General features: G+C 37.3%; 5 protein-coding genes across 9 annotated transcripts in view; 1 reads left to right on the top strand and 4 right to left on the bottom strand.

Moving 5' to 3' along the window:
• The window catches only part of LOC124407520 (aquaporin AQPAn.G-like), a 28,289-nt gene extending 27,138 nt beyond the window's left edge, over positions 1 to 1,151 (bottom strand). Inside the window, exon 1 of the mRNA XM_046883750.1 lies at positions 844 to 1,151. Within this exon, the coding sequence (XP_046739706.1) occupies positions 844 to 901 (58 nt within the window). The 5' untranslated portion in view covers positions 902 to 1,151. The remainder of the gene's footprint in view (positions 1 to 843) is intronic.
• The window catches only part of LOC124407515 (spatacsin), a 28,416-nt gene extending 15,172 nt beyond the window's left edge, over positions 1 to 13,244 (bottom strand). Inside the window, exons 1-22 of one of the 4 annotated variants that reach the window (XM_046883734.1) lie at positions 12,777 to 13,241; positions 12,530 to 12,696; positions 12,031 to 12,384; positions 11,170 to 11,970; positions 10,901 to 11,073; positions 10,541 to 10,815; positions 10,305 to 10,475; positions 10,022 to 10,222; positions 9,754 to 9,945; positions 9,375 to 9,669; positions 8,198 to 8,418; positions 7,942 to 8,102; positions 7,471 to 7,789; positions 7,228 to 7,396; positions 6,767 to 7,150; positions 6,523 to 6,681; positions 5,977 to 6,125; positions 5,784 to 5,894; positions 5,293 to 5,586; positions 4,717 to 4,788; positions 4,199 to 4,518; positions 2,692 to 3,149 (exon numbers count right to left, since the gene is read on the bottom strand). In XM_046883734.1, coding sequence (XP_046739690.1) covers positions 2,939 to 3,149; positions 4,199 to 4,518; positions 4,717 to 4,788; positions 5,293 to 5,586; positions 5,784 to 5,894; positions 5,977 to 6,125; positions 6,523 to 6,681; positions 6,767 to 7,150; positions 7,228 to 7,396; positions 7,471 to 7,789; positions 7,942 to 8,102; positions 8,198 to 8,418; positions 9,375 to 9,669; positions 9,754 to 9,945; positions 10,022 to 10,222; positions 10,305 to 10,475; positions 10,541 to 10,815; positions 10,901 to 11,073; positions 11,170 to 11,970; positions 12,031 to 12,384; positions 12,530 to 12,696; positions 12,777 to 13,049 — 5,472 coding nt within the window. In that variant the 5' untranslated portion in view covers positions 13,050 to 13,241 and the 3' untranslated portion in view covers positions 2,692 to 2,938. Of the gene's footprint in view, positions 1 to 2,691; positions 3,150 to 4,198; positions 4,522 to 4,716; positions 4,789 to 5,233; positions 5,587 to 5,783; positions 5,895 to 5,976; positions 6,126 to 6,522; positions 6,682 to 6,766; positions 7,151 to 7,227; positions 7,397 to 7,470; positions 7,790 to 7,941; positions 8,103 to 8,197; positions 8,419 to 9,374; positions 9,670 to 9,753; positions 9,946 to 10,021; positions 10,223 to 10,304; positions 10,476 to 10,540; positions 10,816 to 10,900; positions 11,074 to 11,169; positions 11,971 to 12,030; positions 12,385 to 12,529; positions 12,697 to 12,776 lie in introns of those variants that run through there. The other 3 variants (XM_046883733.1, XM_046883736.1, XM_046883735.1) reach the window with 3 other exon arrangements.
• A 2,268-nt stretch (positions 13,245 to 15,512) lies between these two features.
• Positions 15,513 to 17,687, top strand: LOC124407522 (GTP-binding protein Rit2). The gene is made up of 5 exons (XM_046883753.1): positions 15,513 to 16,073; positions 16,142 to 16,198; positions 16,260 to 16,333; positions 16,421 to 16,612; positions 16,721 to 17,687. The coding sequence occupies exons 1-5, from the start codon at positions 15,923 to 15,925 to the stop codon at positions 16,955 to 16,957; spliced, it is 711 nt and encodes a 236-aa protein (XP_046739709.1). The 5' UTR covers positions 15,513 to 15,922; the 3' UTR covers positions 16,958 to 17,687.
• A 443-nt stretch (positions 17,688 to 18,130) lies between these two features.
• On the bottom strand, positions 18,131 to 18,717 carry LOC124407524 (bis(5'-nucleosyl)-tetraphosphatase [asymmetrical]). The gene is made up of 2 exons (XM_046883755.1): positions 18,575 to 18,717; positions 18,131 to 18,478 (listed from the first exon to the last, which is right to left on the bottom strand). The coding sequence occupies exons 1-2, from the start codon at positions 18,684 to 18,686 to the stop codon at positions 18,162 to 18,164; spliced, it is 429 nt and encodes a 142-aa protein (XP_046739711.1). The 5' UTR covers positions 18,687 to 18,717; the 3' UTR covers positions 18,131 to 18,161.
• A 1,370-nt stretch (positions 18,718 to 20,087) lies between these two features.
• Positions 20,088 to 23,148, bottom strand: LOC124407517 (threonine--tRNA ligase 1, cytoplasmic). 2 transcript variants are annotated; one of them, XM_046883743.1, is made up of 5 exons: positions 23,011 to 23,148; positions 22,445 to 22,531; positions 20,827 to 22,382; positions 20,400 to 20,689; positions 20,088 to 20,277 (listed from the first exon to the last, which is right to left on the bottom strand). In XM_046883743.1, exons 1-5 carry the CDS (start codon positions 23,062 to 23,064, stop codon positions 20,129 to 20,131), a joined length of 2,136 nt encoding a protein of 711 aa, XP_046739699.1. In that variant the 5' UTR covers positions 23,065 to 23,148; the 3' UTR covers positions 20,088 to 20,128. The 2 variants fall into 2 exon arrangements, with proteins under 2 accessions (XP_046739699.1, XP_046739698.1); XM_046883742.1 differs by having other exon boundaries at positions 22,879 to 23,112.
• Between the last annotated feature and the right edge of the window lie 343 nt (positions 23,149 to 23,491).

Genomic DNA, 23,491 nt, shown 5'->3' with positions numbered 1-23,491 from the left:
TGCTGTTGCTGGTTTCGAAGCATGACTACCCGATGGTATAGGAGATAGAAACTCAACTAATTGAAAATGACACAGATAATTTGATACAAAAAAAAAATTGAGGTAACGTGCATGCCGGTATACATACCTATACAGCACGGCATGGAATGATTTGAATCGTAACAAAAATTATCTATACACCCATCGAGGTGTATAGTCTTGAGAAAAATAAATCGCTGACGAGACGTGATAACAATTTTTACTTTTGACAAAAGATATGGGCGCCCGAGCGGCGTTATTTCAATGACGATTTAAACTTCCACCGTTTTTTAGTACGGGTATTATATACTTTATCATTTTGTTTGCTTATTTCAATGCAAATCTAAACTATAATCGAGGCAGCTGTCATTTAGAGGAACGAAGATTTTTACTGTTGAAACTGCTTGATCAATGTTACGTTTGAATAGTACAGAATTGTTAAAGTGAGGCGTGTTGAAAAAAAAAGTTTTTTTTACCGCACAGAACTAGACATCACAATAGCCCAGAAATTTGAGAGAGACGGAAATCTAATCGACAGCGGGTACAGACAGAAATATTACCGAATAAAAAACTGTTAGCATTTCGAAGAAACAAAATTACGGAAACTCTTGAGCAGCTAACCATAAAGAAAAGACAAAGCTCATGTTTTCGATCCTTGCAGACATGTGTCATGGGTAAATTCGAAACTTGTAATACAGATCAATTCGAATTGGATACACTATATATGTTTGAATTATCGAAGACTCGGTGAGTTTTGAATATTTGATTATTATACTTCTCATATATATGATGGATAAATATTTATACAACGAAATTTTTAAGCACCTTGTGCGTGTGCGATGCTATACTTCACCTCCGACATATCTCTGTCGTTACGAAACATCTTCACTGATTGTCTCGGTCGTAAAGTAGAAAATCGGTATTGTATATTATATGTAAATATTAAGTGTAGTTGGACATTTTTTCAAAGATAGATTTTCGATCGCAAATCAAAGCTCTTCTTATTTTAAATTATCAGAAAAATCTTATTCAAAGAATTGAATTGCACCGATAAAAATTTATTTCTGAATCAAGATACAAATCTTTACGCGCCGGGGCTTTTGCCTCAATCGTCAACGGAGCACTCGAGCTGGTGGCACTCGTTTAACTAGGTGTGAATACTAGTCTAAGATCTAATATAAGGTGACGGTGCGTTGGCACTTTGGATTTTTTCCATCCTTTTATTTTTTCTTCCTTTTCACACTTTTTTGCCTAAATACAAGTAACAAATGCTTTAATGTAATGATACATACATCGCTGCGTTTCAGATGCTCTCATTATTACTGGACCAAAGGGGACGAACGAAATAAATTGATGGTATGAATGAAAATCAACGCCGATAATTTAAATCAAATATCTAATCATTATATCATGCCTATCTTGATGGCAAAGATAAACTGACCACGTATAATTAGACACAGATTTCATCAACTTTAATATTGGTGAACCGGAAGTACTCGATTGGATTATTAATATTAATTAAACTTTTCTTACAACCGAATAACACCGGATTTTTTCTTAGTTATAAGTTTTTGCTATCTATTGATTATGGATTTTTGTTGGACTACGTATTTGCGTTCTCGGGTGATCAAATTTGTAAAAAAATTCGAACCTGTAAATGAGGTGTGAGTCGAAATGCGCAAATTTTGTCTGAATCGATGTTTACCAAAGTTTAACTGTTGAATTTCATCGTAGAAGAGGCCATACAATGTATATTAGTCATTATTTACTGAACGGACGTAGAAGAAATCGCAAGTTTCGTGCTACGCAAATTTAGAATGTATCGCGCATCAATTCAATCGCTGCAATTTAGTAAATTCGTTGAAACGAAGATGTTTAAGGAGTTTTCTTATCGTTCCTACAGCTGACACAGGATTTTAGGGAATCTAAATCTTAATCGATCGAATAATTAATTGCACTATCAATAATCCTGCATTCAAAATTTAAGACTACGTTGAATGAGAGAAATCTGACATTCTACGAAATTGCAACGGTAAATTCGCAGAATTCAAGCCACTTTTTAATTTCTGCGTGAGATCAAAATGTATTAGAATATTTTTGTTCAGAATTGCGTCTAGAATGGGACTGTGAGCTCCTTATCGCGTTCGAGATACGTGACCTTTGATATTTAAAGATACATACGTCAACGTCGAAATCGCCCAGAGCATCAACTTAACTTGAGACACGATGGTGTTGAACCAAATTCTCAGATACAATGTTTTCAAATCAAACTTTGTGGCACTAAATTGTTGAACAAATTTGTGTTATACGATGTTTTTGTATCAAATTCTGAGGTAAAATATTCTTGAAGTGAGAGTCACGATGTTGTTCTGCTCAGACGTCGTTTTGATCAATTGTCCCTATCTACATGTATAAAATAACCGATAACTGTATTCGTACCGTATGATAAAAGTTTGTTGTAGAGTTGAAGAAAATGCTAAGAGCTTTCACACTCCTTAAATAATTTATGACTTAATCCAGTTACTTATATGCCGCTGAAGCCATCAGCTCATTAAGTCGTAAGATTTCATTTAATTCTCTTCACCGCCTATCCGTCTTGCATCCATGGCTTATCTCGGCATCCAAGCCAACAGCGGAAACCGCCCGTATTCATGTAATTATAGATGTTGGAAATTGTAATAAAACTTGGTTTATTCAACTTTATCTTACACATAACTATTATTTATTTATATTTCTTCCTCGATTAAAATTCTAGAGAAACTATTAACTTTTTATTTTTCTTGTCACATTATTTAATGGCAAGCGGCCTAATTGATTAGATGCTGGTAAAAAAAATTATAAAATATTGTCTGTTATATTGCAAAATGATTATACTCAGTCAAAGTTAAAATTCCAGGATCAGGATGGAAGAAAAGTGATTCTACTCAAAGGCTGTGGTCGTGTATCCCTTCCTCCATACTGTGTCTTTCAGATAAGCACTTATCGCGGCATCTCCCAGTATAGTTTCTATCACATTTTTAAATCCCAGCTGACTAGCTAGACTATATTTGCACTCCACATCTTTCAACATGGATATTAGCTGTTGCATGTTCTCTACCATTTCCTTGGTTATATATTTCTCCAACTGATACCTATTGGAAAGACAAATAATGTGCATATAATTGGACAGCACTCAGCTATGGACAAAAATCAAAGCATAAAATTTTAAGACAGGCAACAAGTCATATAAAATTTTCGAAATTGACGAAGCTTGACAGACTGCTAATTGTTGATACGAAATACAAACCCATTAAAATGTTAATTGTTCGATGATTCAATATAAAATAATAAAGGTAAATCTGCATTTAAGTTTAGACTTATACCCTGTCATGAAGTATGCAAGCTATGACCTATTACGGCGGAAATCAACTTCTCGCCAATTTCGGGATCTATTTATCCGATCATTAGCATACGAAAGTAAATCAGTATGCTATGTATTTTAGTAACTTCTTAATTAGTAATACAGATAGAGTAGTCAATAGCAGTGACTGAAAGGCTGCAGGCGGATAAGCGGGGTATAAATGCCTTTTGCGAATATTGTAATGATATTTTATAGATAAGTAGGTACTGTTGAATTACTAAAATCCTAAAAGTATCAAACCTGAATCTCAATTTGTTTTTAAGAAATAAAAAAATCTGAAATATATAGAATAACGTTTTTCTCAGGATGGACTTTAGAGATTTGTTTAAAAAATTAAGATATTATTGAGCGAGTCAAGAGCTTTAGCAGAAACAATGGACAGGCTTTTAACTTAATAAGTTCATGATAAAAAAATTATTTTACCTTAAACCTTTATTTTTCACTGTTATAGTTCACGAGCAAAATTCTGAAAGTATATTTTTCCATTTCTTATAGATTCCTCAAAAATTTGTATTTGTTTCAAAATTCTCGTAACGGTACGCCGTAATTAAAAAAAATAAATACCATTTTTTTATAGATAAAATGAATTATTAGACAAGTTTTAGCCATATTACTGCAAATTATACTTTCGTTCGGATGTAAATAATTTATTGTAAATGTAATTTAATTATACTGCACCTACTTATCTATAAAATATCATTAAGATATTCGCAAAAAGCACTTTTACCCTGTGTATCCCCCTATGGCCTTTATAACTACAATTATATAAACCTGGTTCACCTTTTAACGGAATCTTTGACAATGGCGGTGGTGAGCTCGTTGGTTGTCATGAAGTCTTTCAGATACTTTGTGTTGGTTCGCGTTATGCATTGAGCATATAGTACGCTTCCCCAGTCGACTGGATGATTATAGGCTCGAATAAGAATGTTGGCTTGTGAAAAATTTAAATCATTGCAGATCATCTTGTCAATTTCAGCGCTCCCCAAATTCAGTACACAAAGAACTTGCTGATTCTGATGCACAGAGTTAAGAAAGGATATTTGGAGTGCCATTAACTCAGCAAGATGACAACACTGGTACGCAAGCGAAAGCTTACTGTCCTGCCAAATAAAGAGAAACTGATGAAAATTCCATACGATAGGCTGCGTTTTCTCACTCACTGCACTCCATGTGCACCGATTGCAGTAATCGGAAAATGCCAAAGGATTACAAGAGCTTAGTTCGCTTTGTTATGAAACCTTTTAATAGCACTGGCTAATTCGTGAAATCTGACTTGTTTCAAAAACCGGCATACTTACTTGGTGGGTTTGAAACCCTGAGTATAACCGTCGTTTGATGTCAAATAGCGGGTTCTCGTACCTACGCTGGTCCTGAGAACAATAAATCTGCTAAGTATTGAAACTAAAATAAGTTTTGGTTATCTTCATTATTTTAAAATTATAATCAAAACAAATTTGTCAGAATCCATCAATATAAAAGAAAAAAAAGGAGTCGCCATATACCATCGCCGCCGTCACAACATCTTCTAACGTTTACCATTTCACCTCATTTTTTTCTATTGGCTATTTAATAATTTTCTCACTTTCCATATACAATATCAAAAAATCCTTATAAGTGAGTAATTTTCAAGTATAAAATATTTTGGAGCTCACGTTTTTTTGACTTTGCGTTTAAATTTGCATGTTCTTACGTTTGCAAACGATTGCTCAGAAACGTATCCACATGGGTGAGTAACATATTTTGAGACAAAATATTATAAATCTATAAATTCAATTCGTCCCGTTTAAATGTGGGGTAAATTTATTAGTATTATACTGCCCAATTTCTTGTCCCTTACCCAACTATCTTTGAATACGAAATATATTATACATTACCTGCAAATAGTATTCTGTCGCATGGGTGTAGTTGATCATCGCGAGATGCAGCTGTTTTTCCGTTGTGTCATTTTTTGTTAGTCTAATATCTCCAGGGTTCAGATTTCCCTGATTTCTACATTCGACCCTTGCATTTATCAGGACCTTCTTAATCGCTTCCTTTGCTTCTTGTTCCCATATTAGGGCAATTTCAGAATAGAGACAAAAGTGGTGCGCGACGAGTTTAAACAGATCCTCGTTCTCCGGGCAATTACGCTTCAAGAAATCTAAAAGGGCCGTTTTTAGTCCCGGAATCTACGAAATAATAATACAAATATTTTATAATACACTCCATTTGCATAGGCATAGTTTGTGTTTGTTGCATAGACTGAACTCGCAAATTTGACTAAAGAATTGCAGTAATTTTGGTCAATCTTAAGACGTGGGTTGTCATTCATCACTGTCAACCCACTATCAATCCACATTTAGAAACAGAAGATTGATATTCATACTTTCTCAAGACCTCTTCCAGTCAACAAGAACTCAAACTGCTCATTCTCTTTTATTATCTGCAGGATGTAGTTCATCTCAGTAAAGCGACCAACGCCTGTCAAAAGCCGTACCTGCAAAGTAACAGGGGCATAAAACAATTTTCCATTATAGATATTCTTATATTTGTTGATCAAATTTATTATCATAACTTACCAGTAAACCCCATTGCTTAAGATTCTGTAGGGAGTTGGCTAACTGCTGAGATTTCCTAAGAATCGATGCTATTCCCTCCATGTTACAGGCCGCGGTAAAACAGTCATGAGACTTTATCAGAAGCTCAACAATCACTTTGAGGGTATTCGCTGTACAAAGAAATGATCAAGATATTACTAAGGATTCATTGACAGTAAAAAATGACAAATTGAAAAACAGTCGGATCGTGCTAAACAGGATGAACTAACTATGCAAGAATGCTGTCTTCAGATTTGAAATACATCAGTTCAGTGCTTTTTGAAATATCGTAGGCATTGCAAACCATGTCATTGGGCAAAATGGTTGATATTATGCTCAATGAAAATACTTTCTATCACTTGATTCTAATAGAAAAAATGCGAATGAAGCTTGGTATACATGCTTTTTATAAACTAAACTTCAATCGAATTTAACAATTCGTTGTCAAGATATAAATTACCAAAGTTTACCGCCTTTTTTAGCCATCTACTCGTCCATTTCTGCTTAATAAGGGATACACGAATTTACCATCACGATTCTCTCCATAAAAACGTCCCAGCAGCCTGGTAGTAGTGTGAAGCAGCTTTGAACCGAGTAAGGAGGGCTCACTGCATAATTCGGTAATTATTTGAAAATTCCCATCCAAAGGATATCCCCACATGGTCATCTGCTGGTCGACGTGTCCTCCTGCAAAATTAATATATCGCTGATTGAGTAAATAGGAAATTTTCAGATCAAGCAAAAAACTCACGACAGAAAAAGAAATAAAGACCTTCGATGTGCCTGACAATCGTGCTCTCGATTTTTCCAGATAAAAACTCAGCTAATTGATGATTATTGACGTTATAAGCAGCCACAATATCCTTGATCACTTCGAGCTTGTAATCACATTCACCAGCAACTATTTCCTCAAGAAATGCAATCGGGTCAGTCAAAGTTAAGAGATTCTGATAACTTTTTCCCAGATGAGCCGCCAGCCTATAGCATAATAGAACTTTTCGTCCAGCGGTAATACCATGGGAGAGAATTTCAGTAAATCTTTCAAGCTGAAATATGCAGTCTATCTTGACTAGCTTTTCCGGGATAGAATTCGCCACATCTAATGCAATCTCCATTGAAGTATTGCCAATCTTGTCCTCCGAAAGCTTTTGGCTCTCTGTAAATTGGAAATGGACAGTAGAGGAATTGAAAGTATAAAAGCGAAAAACAGTTTGTACAAGAAGATCAAATTACGTGAATTCGTTGATGACACTTTGGGCAATCCTTTGCCGGTGTATGCAACTTGCCACTGGTTCTTGAGTTTTGGTTTTGTCAACAGCAATAATCGTTGCTGTGCCGTTAACTCATAAGGACTGACCTCTCCTTCGGCTAAGCTGAGACACAGCATCAAAATTTGCAAATCCTACATCATAAAACTTCTTCTTGATTACTTATGCTGCAGCAAGCTCTTAACTAAACTCTTACAAGTAAACGTACCCTATGTTTATAGTTAAAAATCTTGGCTATTCTTAGGGCTGTGCTCAAATGTCCAGTATCAAGAAATCGCTCGAGCAATTTTTCTGCAGCTAACTTTTCACCAGGATCCATCAGTTCACAACGGACTTGAAGGTCCGTCAGGCCAGACATAAGTTCAGTTTTCAACTTATTCAGCGAAACTGGCGCATTGTCGAAATTGATGGTATCAGGATCAGCCAAAATGCACGACTTCCACATCGCCATTTCAACGCCATGTTTGATATTCGAATTTACAGAAGTTCCTTGCAGAATTTCATGAGCTAGCTTTAGTATCTCAAATCTGTACAGAATATAAATTTCAACTGAAACGTTTTATTTACTTTCACAGAAGTCAAAAGATTTATGCACTGATTTTTACTAGCATAATACTTTACCAAACATACCTTATATGATAAAGGAAATTGCAACTCTTCAAACGTTGTCAACACTTACCTTTCTTTGTGGGAGACAACTTTCTCGGCAAATTCGACGTAAAATTGAGCAGCAGTTTCATGACTGACATGGTACTTTTCAAAGTCCTTGGAGCAATTGATCCAGCACTTTGTTACCAACTTTCCATCCTCGAGGATTCTCTTTTCAAATTCCTTCCGCCACTGAAAAATAACATCCATATGCAAAAGTAGTTTTGGATGTAAAGAAATAGAGGTAGAAGTGTAGGAAGACTTATAAACGAGTAACTAATTCTTACTTGATCTATTATTACGGCCGAACAATCAAGATTCGCTGCATTGCAAAGTTGCAGAGCAACCTTATAATTGTTGCTCTGTGCTAACTGAGCTAAGCACCTTTGTAACTCCTGCTCAAGCAAGTTCGGATCTTCGAAAGAAGCTAGGTATGCAAAGTTCAAGCTAACTTCAGTATCCATAAGAATCTCCATGATTGTGAACAGCCGTCCAAAGTCTGGGGCATCTGGGATAAAGTTAACTAAGTCATTAAGGGGTATATACGAATAAATGGCTGAAAAACTCAGTCAATTTGGCGCATATATATTTCTACAACAACTTATTCAATTCGATAGAAGTTTGTTTCATTGAAAAGTACATAGATCGAGCCTCATTTGCATATTTTTTTTATTAGCATCAATCAATAGGAGTATTTGTTATAGAAAACGTGAACCATCTTACTCATTGACATGTTATGCGGTGCCTACAGCAGCTCAAAAGCGGCTCAACCGATTTTCTTCAAACTTGGACCCAGTATTCTTGGATAGATTATCGTTTTTGCCACGACACCACAATTTAAAAAGTATTTATCATAATATTTGTTATGTCCATCGAGTAAAAAAGTTGCAAATTTCGGATCAAAAATCGAATTTCAACTTGAAACAATCGTTATTTTGTTGAAACAAAAAATGGGATCATGGCAAAAGTAATAAACTGTCTCGGAATACTGTCTCTAAATTCGAAGTGAATCGGTCGAGCCATTTTCGAGCTATTGTGGGCACTGCAAAACATTTCACCGAGAGAAATGGAATGTTGTTGTCAATAACAATGCTTCTTATTAACTAATTCTAATTAAAAAAAACGCACTCGAATAAAGCTAGATTTACATTTATCTTAATAAAACAAACCTCAATCGAATTAAATAATTCATCGCCGAGATATTATATTCTCTCAAATAACTAATCTTGCTTTCTCTTAATTGATTCTAATAAAAACAAATACGTGAATAAAGGTCAATGTACATAGTTGTTAATAAAACAAACCCTAATCGAATTGAATAATTTGTTGTCAATATACATTCTCAACCTTTATATCTACTTTTTCAGCAGTCTACTCATGTATACCTCCTGAATTAAGCAAACCGTTCTCCAATGCGAGTTTTGTTCTCTTTTTAACACAAGAATTGAATAAGTTAGTTCTCACCTGGCAGATCAGCACCGAAGTCAGACGAGTACAATACTTTGATAAACTCTATCTGCGAAGCAGTGCTGGGAAAACTATGACCCAGAGCGATCGTGGCACACTTAATACTAGCAAGAATTATCCAGTACGAATTCTTTAAATAGGATGTATCTGTGTCTGTCCAACTGATGTTCATGTTGCTCACAAGACCAGTGCAAGCAGTCTTGAACGTGTGCAACTTTTCCTGACCAGATTCAAAGTCCCCTAGATTAACGCACTGCGTCAAAAACTCGGCAAAAAGACGCAGTGGATTTTCCTTTTCATAATAAATACAAAATTTCGTACATAAGCGAGCAATCAATTTAGATACAAAAGAAATCGAATAGGCACTTCAGCTCACCGGCATGAATATTTCTAAGCTTTTGCTGATAGTTTTGGTGTAACCAGAAGCAACTAGCCATTTCAACAACTTCAGCACCCTATTGGCAGGCCAAATTTGGCAATCTAGGCAATCTTTGTAATCGCTAATGATGGAGTGGTCGTTAGTCGATATTACAAGCCAGGAACACCAGTACGATGGAATCGCTGATGGCTGAAAATGGAAAGTTGTATATACTTTGTACTACGGTTCCAAGATCTCTTTGGAATACAGTCTGCAAGATTATCACCTCATAACAAGTTGCCAGAACAACCAAAAACGGTGCTCTATGGCAGCGTGCTGTCTGCAACAATGATCCAGGTGGATCTTGACTATAGTGGCATTTGAGGATCGCCATCCACAGATCATCATGGGATAAACACATGAAGCTCTCCATCAAATTCTCAGAAGCATAAGATCCAGACTCTGTTGGACTTCCGCTGCCAGAACTCTGTGAGAAATTAATTGAATGGAAGAAATACTGTGAATTAAAAATGTATGGCGCTCTGGAAAAGTATTGAAAATATACTCACGCAATTTCTCAGACCGATTTTTGAGTACAAGAATTGCCTTGAATCGCGACTTTTCAATTGACGATTCACGAAATTGAATGAGTCTCCATTGCACAGATTTGAGTTATCGAGACATGCCAGCAGGTGACCCTTGACGTTAGAGTTTGACAAATTTTTGACGAGTCTGACCATCTGAAAGACAGTTTCGAAAAAATCGACATTTTGTGACAGGGTATAGTAAGAAATGGAAAATATACCTGCTGTATAGGGTAACCAAATATCTGTCCGACAAGAAGAAATTCGAAGTATAACTCTCGCTGGACTAAATATTCAAGAAACGATTCCGGCAGCGAAGTTTTATGAGTTTGAGCAAACTTAACGTTCAAGTCCCAATCCTTGATCGCAGCAATCAGTTCATGCGTATCTTCTTCGAGAGTTTCTTTTAGATGCTGCTTGAAGCAATGTTCCAGGTGTGATGATAAAATGTTCAAATCTGATGCATTCTTGTAGACAACTGACTCTAGTAGTTCACCTAGTAGTTCACAAATAATTCAAGATATCCAGAAGGTAGAGTAATTGCTAAAATCACACCAGTAATAAGACTGGTTAAAATTTACCAGCAGATATTCCAAGTTGATCCCGAATGCGTTTAGCGACAGTGAGATGCAGCCGTAGATTTTCCGAATCGACGCCGATTGTTTCAATGAATGAGACGCAAGCTGACGTAATTTCTGGTAAGGCAATATTCCGCAGAGCAAAAATGTGAGCTTCGGTTGATGCCTGACATTTCCTAAATGAGTTGATTCATCCGCATTTTAAACTATTCGTAGAAATATTGAAATAAGAAAAATAAATATTAAAATGTTATTGAATAATGTAATCTCACATATTCGAAGATATGTCACGGTGAAATTTCTTTTGGTCATAAACGAGAAGTCGCACAGCCATGTTCGGTCGTCCTTGCTTTAGATAATTGATATAAGTCAGCTTCTCTTTATGTCCATATCTTTTGACCAGGTACTCATTATAAAACGTTGGTATTTGGTTAGTTCTTTGCCTCCAGAGAAAGCCTCGCGAAGTATTAAAGTTCTTGAATCCGTTCAAAAGTTGGTACATGTTTGAATCTTGTGCAACGGTTTTCCCCAGAATAGCTCTTTTAAGGTGTGTAAAGCACTGCAAAATGCTGTCCACAACATCTCTAGGAACCATAAGAGCACTACCGAATTGAATACCTTCGTCATTCATAAATGTATCACCCAGAATTCGATGGAGAGCACTCTTACACTCGAGAAGCTGTGCAGTTTTCTTTCGGTACAGTAAGAATATCAGACTCAAAAGAACCAAAGGATTTGCCTTCAAATATTTAACAGCGTCATCAGAAATGTAATCAATCGTAGCCAAAATGCATCCCTCAAACTCTTCAACATTCGCAGAGCTGGATGCAACAGGTTCCAGGGCAACAGAAAACCTCTGTATTTTCCTGTCAACATCGAGCATGTGGTTCTCCTCCAAATAAGATTTTGAATAGAGTCCAATGTTCAACTTGGGCAGTAAATCCTTGTTTTTTATATTACAGCTAGGTTGACTGAGTGTCTCCTCGAATTTTGCAGGAACTATTTTATTGTTCAATAATCTAGTCAGCATGTGTTTAACACTAACAACTTCGTCGGATGCAAACACTCCATATCTGGAATTCGAAAATTACATGTTAGACAGTCAACAAAGTTTTCAGATCCTTTTAACACACCTTCCCAAGTAATCTAGGACTACTTCTTTGGTGATATTGGCAGCGCTTGACTGCTGAATGGAGTCTATCATGCTGCCAGTAATTTTCAAATGCTTCAATACTTCACGCAGATCTTTGTCTATAGGTGGAGGATTCGATGGATGGGCTCCATAGTTAATGTCGATCCAGAATGAAATCAGGTCAACTTTATTCCTCATTAATAGATAATCCCAAACAATTTGGCTCGATAAATTCTCTGCTAATTCTGCTTGGAATGTATGAAAGTATAAATCCGTGTATAAGATTGTTTTTACATCTTCTGGCATCTGGATTATCTCTTCAATTGACTTATTGGTGATAGGGTCATTTTCCACCCTAAAATAAGAAGAGACTGACTTTCTAAACCTAAACCATGGCATAATTGACAAAATAAGTTGAAAGGAAGCTTCTGCATTTATGCAACAGATAGAGTCAGTAAAAAGAGAATTTTTATGCCAATATCTCTTTAAATCTCACGTACAAATATCTGGCCTTATAGTCATTCATGATGTTAAAAAGCTGCCATGCTTTTAATTCCGATTCCTGGAGCCCATTTATTTTCCTCAAATGTTGTACCAAGTAATCACGCAGTTTCTGATCTCTACTATTGATGCAAATGAAGTTGATATATTCCTTGGGATTTTTACCCTACAGTATTAAAGATTAAGAATGTTAATGACAAAATGAACAGTTTGATCAAAGATAGATGAAAGAAAACTGAAGCTCACCACATTTTTTATTATATGGGTGGCTCTGAAGACTTGCTGTTTGTCAAGCAGCTCCTTCACCCAAACGTCGACCTCGCGATAAAAATAAGCTTGTGCCTCTGTAAGTGGGCAATTTCTCCTCGTCGCAAGACATTTTATGGCCAAATTAATGTGTGTCCCTTTTGCCGATGCTTCTCTAACTACCTCGCGGTCACCTAGTGTTCGCCAACCAGACCAAACACCTGCCAATTCACCCGTCAAACACTCGACCGGAATACCACCCACAGAATCCATCGTTTAGGCACCATTTGGTTAACGTCAATCATAGGGATCGTAAGATAACAGGATGAGCTGTCAAACGGGGCAAAGTACCACACGTGACGATGGTTTAATCTAACCTAACCTTTGCACATTTGTTTTACATGAAAAATACTTGCATATTTATATTTCGTTTTCTGTAATCGGTAACGTATGATAGATCAGGATTAGAAGCTTTTCAGATTTATAAACAGCAATTCTACTCGTGACAGATCAACATTTGACAGCTGGTGGCAGCCATCGTTATACAAATCCAAGCTTGTGACCAGGGAGTAAGAGGGGAGGACTGAGGAGTAATGAGGAGAGGAAACTTCGGAAAATCATGATTCGTTAGCACAACGTTTCGTCGCACCGACCGCCGTTGATGATCGGTCGTTCAACTATTATGATTATCGAGCATGTGTTATCAGCAGGGCGCGTAGTGAGGGGGGGTTGTTTGTTTACATAATTCGAAATTCGAACGACCGTGAACGCGTCAAGAAGAGGCACACTGTTTTTGCTGGCATGTAGGATACAGTTTTGTTTCCTCTCCTTTTACTTCCTGCTGGTGACATTAGTCAATTTTTACAGGAAGCAACGAGAAACCTAAAAAGAGGCCATGACATAAAATATAAGGGTGTTTTCCGAAATCACCCCCCAGTACTGTCAGCAATCTTTTATCTTTCTTGCACTGCAGAGTTCATCGATAGCTCTCTTCTACTCGTGACTCTCTTTCTCTTTCTATGTACCGGCAATTTTCAGCGCTGCCCCACCTCCTTATCTTAATATCTCTATAGCCAAGACCTATGTATAATAGTGCTTAAAGTCTACCACTGTGTGGGCGAGACACTCTTATGTATTATAAGTATACTAATTTTCTTGATTTCGCGCTCTTTAACACAAAATAAGTTTTTGGAACTAATTTTCGAGGTGCATGTATGTACTGTACATCAAGATGCCGCTCGTAAAGCGTATGGTGAAGTAGCTTTGGTCAATGAGTTATATTTTCTACCAAAAGCTCAGTGGAATACAATTTGAATGAAGATAATGAAATGTATTGCCTGAGATAGACTGTTCGAGAAATTGAAGAAGATCCGCATCGTTGAAGCGCGCAGTATAACCAAATCTATCTTCTTGGACCTTGTTCTTGACTTGAGATCAGATCAAATGCTGTCAAATCCTTGGGTTCTCTCACTTGGAAATTTTCGTCAGCACGATGAAAAATTCTAAACTGTTGTCTACAATAAGGAGATAGAGTCGGATTCAAATCTTCTTGATTTGTTGCGTGAGATCAGTAATTTAAAAGTTCGTAGAAATCGATGCATTATGAAATCGACATCAAGACCCAATAATGCCATTCCTTTCAATTCTTTACCAGTGACCGAAACAAGATTGTAAACAATTGAAAAGTATAGAAAACTTGAAACCAGCTGCTACCCTTTTATCGATCCCAAAATTACAATAAAAATTTTGAAACATCGGATAAATTTATAAAATAGGTAAAGCTGCAATTATACCTTTGGTAAAAATAATTTCTACGCCAAACTACAATAAAGTGCAATTTGTTGAAAACTGTAGGTAGTATTCAAAAGTCGTTGAAAATTGTTATATTTTGCATGAAAAATTACGAATTCCGATGAAAAACTATAAAAATCTACATTTTTCGATAAAAGATAAGTACAATTTCCGACACGGACAAAATAGATTTTTTTTCGTACAAGTCGTGAATTTTCGTAAAAATTACCATTTTTTGGGAAAAAAGACAACATACATCGTTTTTCTCGTAGTATTCTTAGAATTCCGTTGTTGACGAGTACAACTTCTTACGAACTCCCTGAACCCCCATCAAAAAGTTCGAATTTCTACGATAAATTGTGATAATCGACAATTTTAGAATTCAATTTAAATCGATAAGATTATACGAATATCTACGAGAAAGCAACTAAATACCTGGGTATATATAGTAATATAATTGTAGTATTTTATGACTGTTGTTCATAAATATATTATGTTTTTGTATATTTAAAATTACATTACTTTGTACATCTTACTTGTATGTACATACATATATCTTATTGTTAGTATTATACTATTTCCAATGCAAAGATTAAGTTCTATTGATATTTGTATTATGCAATCAGTTTTCTTGTAAAATTCTGATTAGTACCTATCAAAACGAATCTGTCTTAAAATCTTTTTTTTGTTCACAGGATATGTTTGGAATCTACACTATATAAATTCCATATTCCGGAGGTAAATATTTCCGTTCACATTGAAACGACGCTCATCAGTTGAATTTATCTTACAGCCCATGCGATCAGGCAACCAACACGCACATCTGTCGTGATTTAAGGGTATAGGTATGTGCACACATATGAATGTATATAGGTATGATAGGTATGCAATCACGCATTCGTGAAATGTGAAATGTATACACGCGATCGTAAAAATGACATTTGTGTACAAGATGGCGGTTTTCGGGTCGACGCTACGCGTGCGTAATGATTTCAGGGTCGACGAGAGCGGCCGTTGGAGTATGATTTTTGGTATATCCGTATTAAACGTGGTCGAGTGTCTTCGGTGAAGGTTTAATCGATGATAAACATCAATCGAACGTTATAGCGGATGGCCCACGGTGGCCGAATGATTGCGCTTGTAACCAAATATGCACGAGAGGCGATTGGAAATCGATCACAGCTGCGTAATCCGCGAGACGTCACTAACTATCCCCAATCATCCACCTGCTTTTCCTCCAGCTAATACCATTCTAGTATGTGAACACCGGGACTCTCAGCTGTCAATCGGGTTATGATAACACGGAATAACGCGGGCTCAGACTCACGCTGAGCCGACCTAACGACCCCATCGCCATGTCTGTCAATGAGCCACCCTCGGCCGATGACAACTTCGTCGTCGCCCCCGTAATCAACAGCATTCCCATACCGACTCAACCGACAACCAGAGGTGGCCTCAGAGTTTACAAAATTGTTGTACTGGGAGATGGCGGCGTTGGGAAATCAGGTAAGACGTCGATCGAGTCAAGAGGCTCAACTTCCTTGACCATTAATCCTACTGGCTTTTCGTTTCAGCTGTTACTCTGCAGTTTGTCAGCCACAGTTTCCTCGACTATCACGATCCCACCATAGGTGAGCTATAAGTACCCAAGTCGTCGGCATAGCAAGGATCGTTTCATGTTAATGTTTTCAGAGGATTCGTATCAGCAGCAAGCAGTCATTGACGGGGAAGCCGCTCTGCTGGATATCCTGGACACAGCTGGGCAGGTGAGTCCTCCACCAACTTCGCTACGGAGTAGATTTTTATCTGATGACAAATATCAATTAGTCAATGCGCCACCTTCTCTCTTTTAGGTTGAATTCACCGCTATGAGAGATCAGTATATGAGGTGCGGCGAAGGTTTTATGATCTGCTACTCGGTTACAGACCGACACAGCTTTCAAGAGGCAATCGAGTATCGTAAACTAATCTCCCGTGTTAGAGCCCAGGAAGACATTCCTCTGGTACTGGTTGGGAATAAATTCGACCTGCAGCACCAGCGCAAAGTGAGATTTGTTCGCTATTTAGTCAACAACTTTCTTCTCTGATGTTGAAATAACCTAATTTAAATCAGCAGTTGAATTATTCAGACAAATTCTTGCTCTACGTTGTAGGTGACTACTGAGGAGGGCAAAACACTTGCCAGGCAGTTGGGATGTCCTTTCTATGAGACATCTGCAGCTCTTAGACACTTTGTGGATGACGCTTTTCACTCTTTAGTTAGACAAATTCGTGCTAAAGAAAGGCCACAGGGAGCGAGTCGGAAGCACAGTCGGTGGTGGCGTCTCAGGTCTATATTTGCTTTTGTATTTCGCAGAAGACATCGACAGGCTGATCACTATTCACCCTAGTAACAGCATCTCTCAGTCGAAATTCGTGGTACTTTCTCCACTGAGATGATGATAAGGGGAACAATACTTATTTGCGAATTGAATATAAACGACTGTCCAAAGTGGTTTGATAATCATATTCAGGTCTTTGGCAAAGTATTTTTCAATAGGTAATGTCAATATACACGACATAATTGATGTGTTTTTCCTCTTCGAACAGAGAGACATATTCATGTGTAAAGGTAGTTTTCAACTCTAGTCATGTGCAGAATATTACCATTCACTAGTCATTGGGTTGAAGATTTTTTTTTTTTAATTTTGTTCTAATTATTGTTTCTTAAATACAAAAATTTAATACAATACATATACACTATACCTGTATGCATACATATATTTATTAACTTCGTTTACACACGTATGTTCAATTACATTAAATTCACAGTTTATTGTTATAGGTGTATGTACAAATAATAGCAGAGTAAATATTATTAATCATCGAATTGGAATATATCTCGTATTGAATACCTGTGCATGATTATTGTATTCGTAATTTCTCTAACACAGCGTAGTGGATATATGTTTAATCTGCACAGTTTATTACTTGTAGGAATTACGCAAGATAAATAACTAAAAGCTTAATTTACCTATCAATATGAAGAAGCAATCAGACCCTTGAATCGTCACCTGACAATAATCAAAGTGAATAAATTAAGCATTACAGTAGAGACGAGTCTCTTATAGTTTTCATATACAAAATAGTAATAGGTATACTGTTATCGAGTGCTTCACTTATGAAGAGGAGCGACAAAATAAAGTTAAAGTTACAAACATGAAATAATGTTGATATGCAGCTACGTTTTAAATATTGTTTTTCTCATTGTTATTATTATTTATTATAAATACACTGAAAACGTTATTTATATTTATACAAACAAATTATATACAATTATTATTGCATACACAAAATGTATATAACCACGTAAATTAGATAAGAATATGTTTACCGTATTTGTTTACTGTACCGCTTAGTAATAAAAGAAAGGAAAAGATGCACCTCTAGCTTAACTAGCAGAATATTATTTATCAGAAGAAAAATCATGAGTGTGGCCTTTGAGAAAAGCAGAAGTGACCATCATTCTGTACATCGAAATGTTAACCACACTATATGTAAATATCGAATGTAAAATAATGAGACGGAAAAATCTTTATTGTTACATGTCAATTATTACAATTCATTCTCGACGATATATCTGTCGAAGTATTTCAGGGTATTTTGCATCTCTTCGTATCCCGCCAATCGACACGCTTCTTGGAGGCAAAGCCATCGAAATTCCTGATGCTCGGACGATAGTCTGGCGTCCTTATTCCTGTTTACCAGCTCGGCAAGCCAGTAAATAACTGTTTTTTGTTTATTGTTAACGTTGTAAACAAGCTCTTGTCTAGCGTTGTCAAATATTTTCAAATCCTCGCGCGACAAACCAGCCTCTTCTTCGGTCTCGCGCAAAGCGGTTTCTAAATCTGTTTCGCCAGGGTCCACGTGACCTGCGATTGTCAATTGTCATGAATAAATAAAAATCCGCAGGTTAGGAAGAACAAACGCTTAATCCAAATCTTATTGTAAACATAATATCAAACAACCTTTCGGAGGAGTCCAGTGATGAATTCCGTACGATGTCTGCATCAATAAATACTCAACCTGTCCGAAAAACCTACGAAATATCACGAAACCACAGGCTCGTAGCGGCGCCATCGCTGTGTTCTGAAAATTAGATTGTTTAAAGTCCGTGGATTGTTTTCATACAATGTGGCAAATATCGGGTACGCGTTTCCGACAATTACCGCCAGATGATGCGTAGTTGACACCAACACGCGTTGACAGTCAACGTCACGAGGAGGAGGACCCGAAAAAATTGATTGTCGCTTGTTATGTCAGGTGCAAAATCGGCAGAATGAAATTTGTGGGCAATGTTTTCTGCAGTTTTGCTTCTCCGCTGTGCAAATGCGGGTGTTTCTATTGAACAACTTAAAAGACGGCTGTAAATGCATAATGGTGATTACTATTCCATCTCTCCCTTATCCCGCACAAGCTATTCTATTACGAGGACATACCGAAAGGTTATAGCAGGTTTGATTGTAATTATTATCATTATTATGGGTGTTTATAGCTTACATGATTAGACAGCTTCGCTCTAGTTGCTGAACCATCATGTCAGCTAATAATAATCTCCACTTTGAATTTATTTATAGTATTGTATCACTCTTTGTAAAGTTTCGGAATCGAATCACATACATTATTCAACAAATGAGGAATACCAATAATTTATTCAATCAAGTTGAATAAAACAATACATTAAATGCATCTTAAAGTAGCGTAAGCAGGACATTTTTTTTGCACTATTCAATAAATAAATACCTAATACATCTTTGTGTTCATACAGTGTAAACAAGTACGTTGAAGAATAGTTTTAGATGTTTTGTTCTACAGAGTCATTTATCAAAGAGGTTCACTAGTGTAATAAAATTGCAAAAACAGTTCTACTGTTAGTTTCAATATTCTTCGCGCTATTGTAGAGATATACCTGAATTATTTGAGAATTTCCGTCCACACCATTCACTCATAGTGAAATAAGAAAATTGAATTTTTATGCACAGGCTCTTATAAAAGACGCAACGAAATATTGCATTCTGAGTTCAGAATTAGTCAAAAAGAAGAAATTTGAGAAAAGAACTATTGAAATTACTAAAATTATATGCAGAAATTTGAATTCCCTCGTCGGCATCGTTTATGATTAATCACTTCAGCGAAGTGTGGCTGGAGCTAATGAAATATATACTGGTCGGTAGTAAAATTGATACAACCGACATTACTTGAAGTTCACATGAACGGTTCTCTCTCAATCAAAAGTCAGGTGGCCAGTATTTAATAAATGACTCTATATAAGTCAGCATCTATAAAATGCATAAATTCTATGAAACAGGGCCCGATATTAGCTCTCCAGAGACTGAGAGTTGTTATATTAATCTATTAGGTTCTATAGTACAAGTATAAGCAATGGATAACATATGACATTGAAAATATAAAAATCAATCATTATTTGTCTACTTTTTTTTTTTTTTTTTTTCCCCCCCTTTACTGGGATTATTTTTCAACTAAGTGTGCACGCACGTATTGAAATATATCTCAAATTCGCATTAAAAATTTTCCTCGCAGTTTCTATCTTTCGTTTCTTTGAATGTGTTGAATTTTTTAATCAGTTCTTCCACTGATATTTCTCCATGTACCACGTTGTCTCTGGTTCTCACATTTGCGGTACCGGCACTGCGCTCTTTTTCTCCAACAACTGTAAAGAAGCAATTAGTACATGTGTAAAGTCAACCTTAAATTTTTGAAAAGCGACCTCTTCAGAATTAAAGTAATTTTTCTCTTGAACGGTTCTTGATGAAAGAAGGAGATATTACTTACCAATAATGAAATTAAATTGAGCCAATTGAGCATTGCGAATTTTCTTATTCAATGTATCGCCAGGGTCAACATCGGCCTCTGCCATGAAACCAGCCTCCCATAGTTGCTGTTTTACTTTGAAAGCGTAATCATCGAATTGACTGCTGACCGAAATCACCATTACTTGGCGAGGTGATAGCCAAAATGGCCATTTACCGGCGTACGATTCAGTCAGGATGGCGATCATCCGTTCAACGGAGCCTAATATTGCTCTGTGGATAATAACTGGCCTGGTTTTTTCCCCTGTTTCGCTGAAATGTAAAAGATTGCATTGTTATTGAATAGCAGTAGCAAGACTCAAAGAACCAAGACTATTGTTCGTTAGTTTTCAAGTTGCTTCTGTGAGGAGGAAAAAAGTGTTAACAAAGATCGATCTGCATCAACTCACCTGATATATGACAAATTGAAGCGGATAGGTAGCTGGAAATCTAGTTGAATGGTAGCGCATTGATGAGAGCGTTTGAGCGCATCCATAATGGTAATGTCAATTTTTGGCCCGTAAAAGGCTCCATCCCCTGGATTGATTCTCCATGGTTCTTTGAAGGCATCCAGACTCTCTGCAAGAGCTTTTTCAGCCTGTTCCCAGTCGGCCAACTCTCCCATGTACTTATCAGGTCTAGTGGAGAGGCATAGATTGAACGTGAATCCAAAAACAGAGTAAACGTGTTTGAGGAAATCCAGAGCCCCTGATACCTCCTGCTTGATTTGATCTATTGTACAAAATATATGGGCATCATCCTGCTGGAATCTTCGGACTCTAATCAGGCCAGTAAGCGCTCCTGATAATTCATTTCTGTGCAAAACACCAAAGTCCGCCATCCTGAGGGGCAGCTCTCTCCAGGATCTTGTGCGCTGGTCGAACATTAGACAGTGCCCAGGACAGTTCATCGGTTTCAGAGCATACACCTCTTTTTCAACTTCAAAAGAGAACATGTTTTCCGCATAGTGAGCCCAGTGACCCGAAGTTTGCCATAATTTACTGTTGTATATGTTAGGCGTAACGACTTCCTGGAAACCACGCTTTCTGTACTCTGTGCGGATGAAATCTACCAGTGTGTTATACAGATGGGCACCTCGAGGCTGGAAAAAGCACGATCCAGGAGAAAGCTCGTGGAAGAAAAATAGCTCCTGTTCTCTACCGAGCTTTCTGTGATCTCGCTTGGCTGCTTCCTCTTGAAACTTTTCCCACTCTTTCAGCTGCTTTGTGTCAGGAAAACTGATACCATAAACCCTTTGCAGCGTCTCTGCTTCGGCGTTGCCCTCCCAGTAGGTAGAAGAGTTCTTGGTCACCTTGATCGCCTTCACTTTACCAGTATGCCGTACGTGAGGCCCTCTGCAGAGATCGATAAGGGAACCGCAACGGTAGACAGTCGTCGTTGGGGTGTTCACTTTTTCATTAAGAATGCGAACCTTGAACTCGTTGTATTTAAACATTTCGAGCAGGTCCTCCTTCTTCATCTCGAGTCTCTCAAACGTCTGCTTTTCCTTGACTATACCCTTTATCAGGCTCTCAAGCTGGGGAAAATCTTGATTCGATATTCCTTTATCTCCCAGATACATGTCATAGTAAAATCCATTCTCAATCGGCGGTCCGTAACACAGGCAGCCTGAGTACGCCCGCTCCATGGCTTCGCCCAGGACGTGTGCAGAGGAATGCCAGAATACTGCCTGACCCTCAGGATCATCGAACTTGATTAGCTGCAGCTTGCAGTCTGCCTCCAAAGGGCGATCCAGATCCCACAGTTCCCCGTTCACCTTCGCTATCACAGTATTATCAGCCAATCCCGGACTTATTCCCTTGGCAATGTCGTAAGGACTGCTTCGCCAAGCCTGAGCATCAACTTGCTTTCCATCAGGTAATGTCACCTTAATATCAAAGGTCGATTTTGCAGCTAATTCAGCATCGTATTCAGCTTTTAGCTTGTCGAATAATACTTGTCGCTCCTGGGGTGGAAGAAAAAACGTGTCAATTTTGCAACAAGTTTAGTGGACGACAGGAGTATTACCTGAATGTAAGACGGCCATGGGTTCTTTTCAGAAATTCCTTGTTGTTCCTGAGGAGGCTTTTTGTTCTTCGGTGGTTTCATTTTCGGCTGGATGAAAAACAATGCGTATTATAATCTATATTTGTTTTGATGTTTATATTGACAGAGTCATCAAGTATAATGTGAGATTGATATATATCGTTGATATCAGACACATGTGCGTATCAAATTTAAGGTTATGTTAGCCTATCGATTTCCTTCGGTGGTACAAGCAATAGATGTTGCGTCAGCGACGGGAAAATCAATTTTTTACCGTCTGAATTTTAATGTTTAGTATTCTTAATGAGGAGTCTGAACTGCTTTTCGGTTTATGTTTAACGATCTCGAAAGAGATTGAAAAAAAATATCAAAGAGCACATTCACAGGAGTGTAAAAACGAATATGTCATAACCAACCGAAGCATATGTCCGCACCGTGCCGTGGTATGATGCAAGTTTTTGACTACGCAAAGCGAGGCTTTTCAGCATATTTACGTTACAGAATAAAGAAATAAGTTGATTATAATAGAGAAACTTGCGTGCTCATGCCTTTTTATCACTCAAATTCACGTTCTGTAACTCCGAGGCTACGCTGTCGCTCATCTTGGTTGCCGCACGAACTCACCAACCAATTACTTGTACTCTACCTGCTTCGTGGATATACATATAACTTAAGTTAGGTCAGGTTAGGTTAGCTCGAGCCAAGCGAATAATCTGCTGGCTGCTGCCTGAAACTGCCGGTGCATTTCACTGCATTATATGCGCGCATGTCGCGTGCTTATTCTTTAAATGCAGCGAAACGTACTCATATTATATACATCAGACATTGATTATGCGCATGGAACTGATGAAAGAATACCCTTTGGAACTGACGACGTGTCATAGATTATAAAGATGTTTAAAAAATCATGAGCTGCGGCCGCTGCAGCCTTATCATATGCAACAAGTGTAATATCTACATCCACGTTGAGGATTTCTACGCAACAAAATCGTTGGTTTGTAAAATTGTTTACCTATATTTAAAAATTGT

This window comes from Diprion similis, chromosome 6, assembly GCF_021155765.1.
Source record: "Diprion similis isolate iyDipSimi1 chromosome 6, iyDipSimi1.1, whole genome shotgun sequence".
Lineage (NCBI taxonomy): Eukaryota > Metazoa > Arthropoda > Insecta > Hymenoptera > Diprionidae > Diprion > Diprion similis.
This window is presented reverse-complemented; position numbering and strand designations above follow the sequence as displayed.

What these genes read in the sequence shown, in the direction of transcription:
- LOC124407522 (XM_046883753.1), top strand. Translation starts at nt 15,923, where the DNA reads ATGTCTGTCAATGAGCCACCCTCGGCCGATGACAACTTCGTCGTCGCC. An exon ending in TCCTGGACACAGCTGGGCAG is followed by an intron (nt 16,334 to 16,420) that starts GTGAGTCCTCCA and finishes TCTCTCTTTTAG; the next exon opens with GTTGAATTCACCGCTATGAG. An exon ending in ACCTGCAGCACCAGCGCAAA is followed by an intron (nt 16,613 to 16,720) that starts GTGAGATTTGTT and finishes TCTACGTTGTAG; the next exon opens with GTGACTACTGAGGAGGGCAA.
- LOC124407524 (XM_046883755.1), bottom strand. Translation starts at nt 18,686, where the DNA reads ATGGCGCCGCTACGAGCCTGTGGTTTCGTGATATTTCGTAGGTTTTTC. An exon ending in TCACTGGACTCCTCCGAAAG is followed by an intron (nt 18,479 to 18,574) that starts GTTGTTTGATAT and finishes TGACAATCGCAG; the next exon opens with GTCACGTGGACCCTGGCGAA.
- LOC124407517 (XM_046883742.1), bottom strand. Translation starts at nt 22,950, where the DNA reads ATGCTGAAAAGCCTCGCTTTGCGTAGTCAAAAACTTGCATCATACCAC. An exon ending in CGGTGCGGACATATGCTTCG is followed by an intron (nt 22,532 to 22,878) that starts GTTGGTTATGAC and finishes TTTTTCATCCAG; the next exon opens with CCGAAAATGAAACCACCGAA. An exon ending in TCAATTTAATTTCATTATTG is followed by an intron (nt 20,278 to 20,399) that starts GTAAGTAATATC and finishes GCTTCTTTACAG; the next exon opens with TTGTTGGAGAAAAAGAGCGC.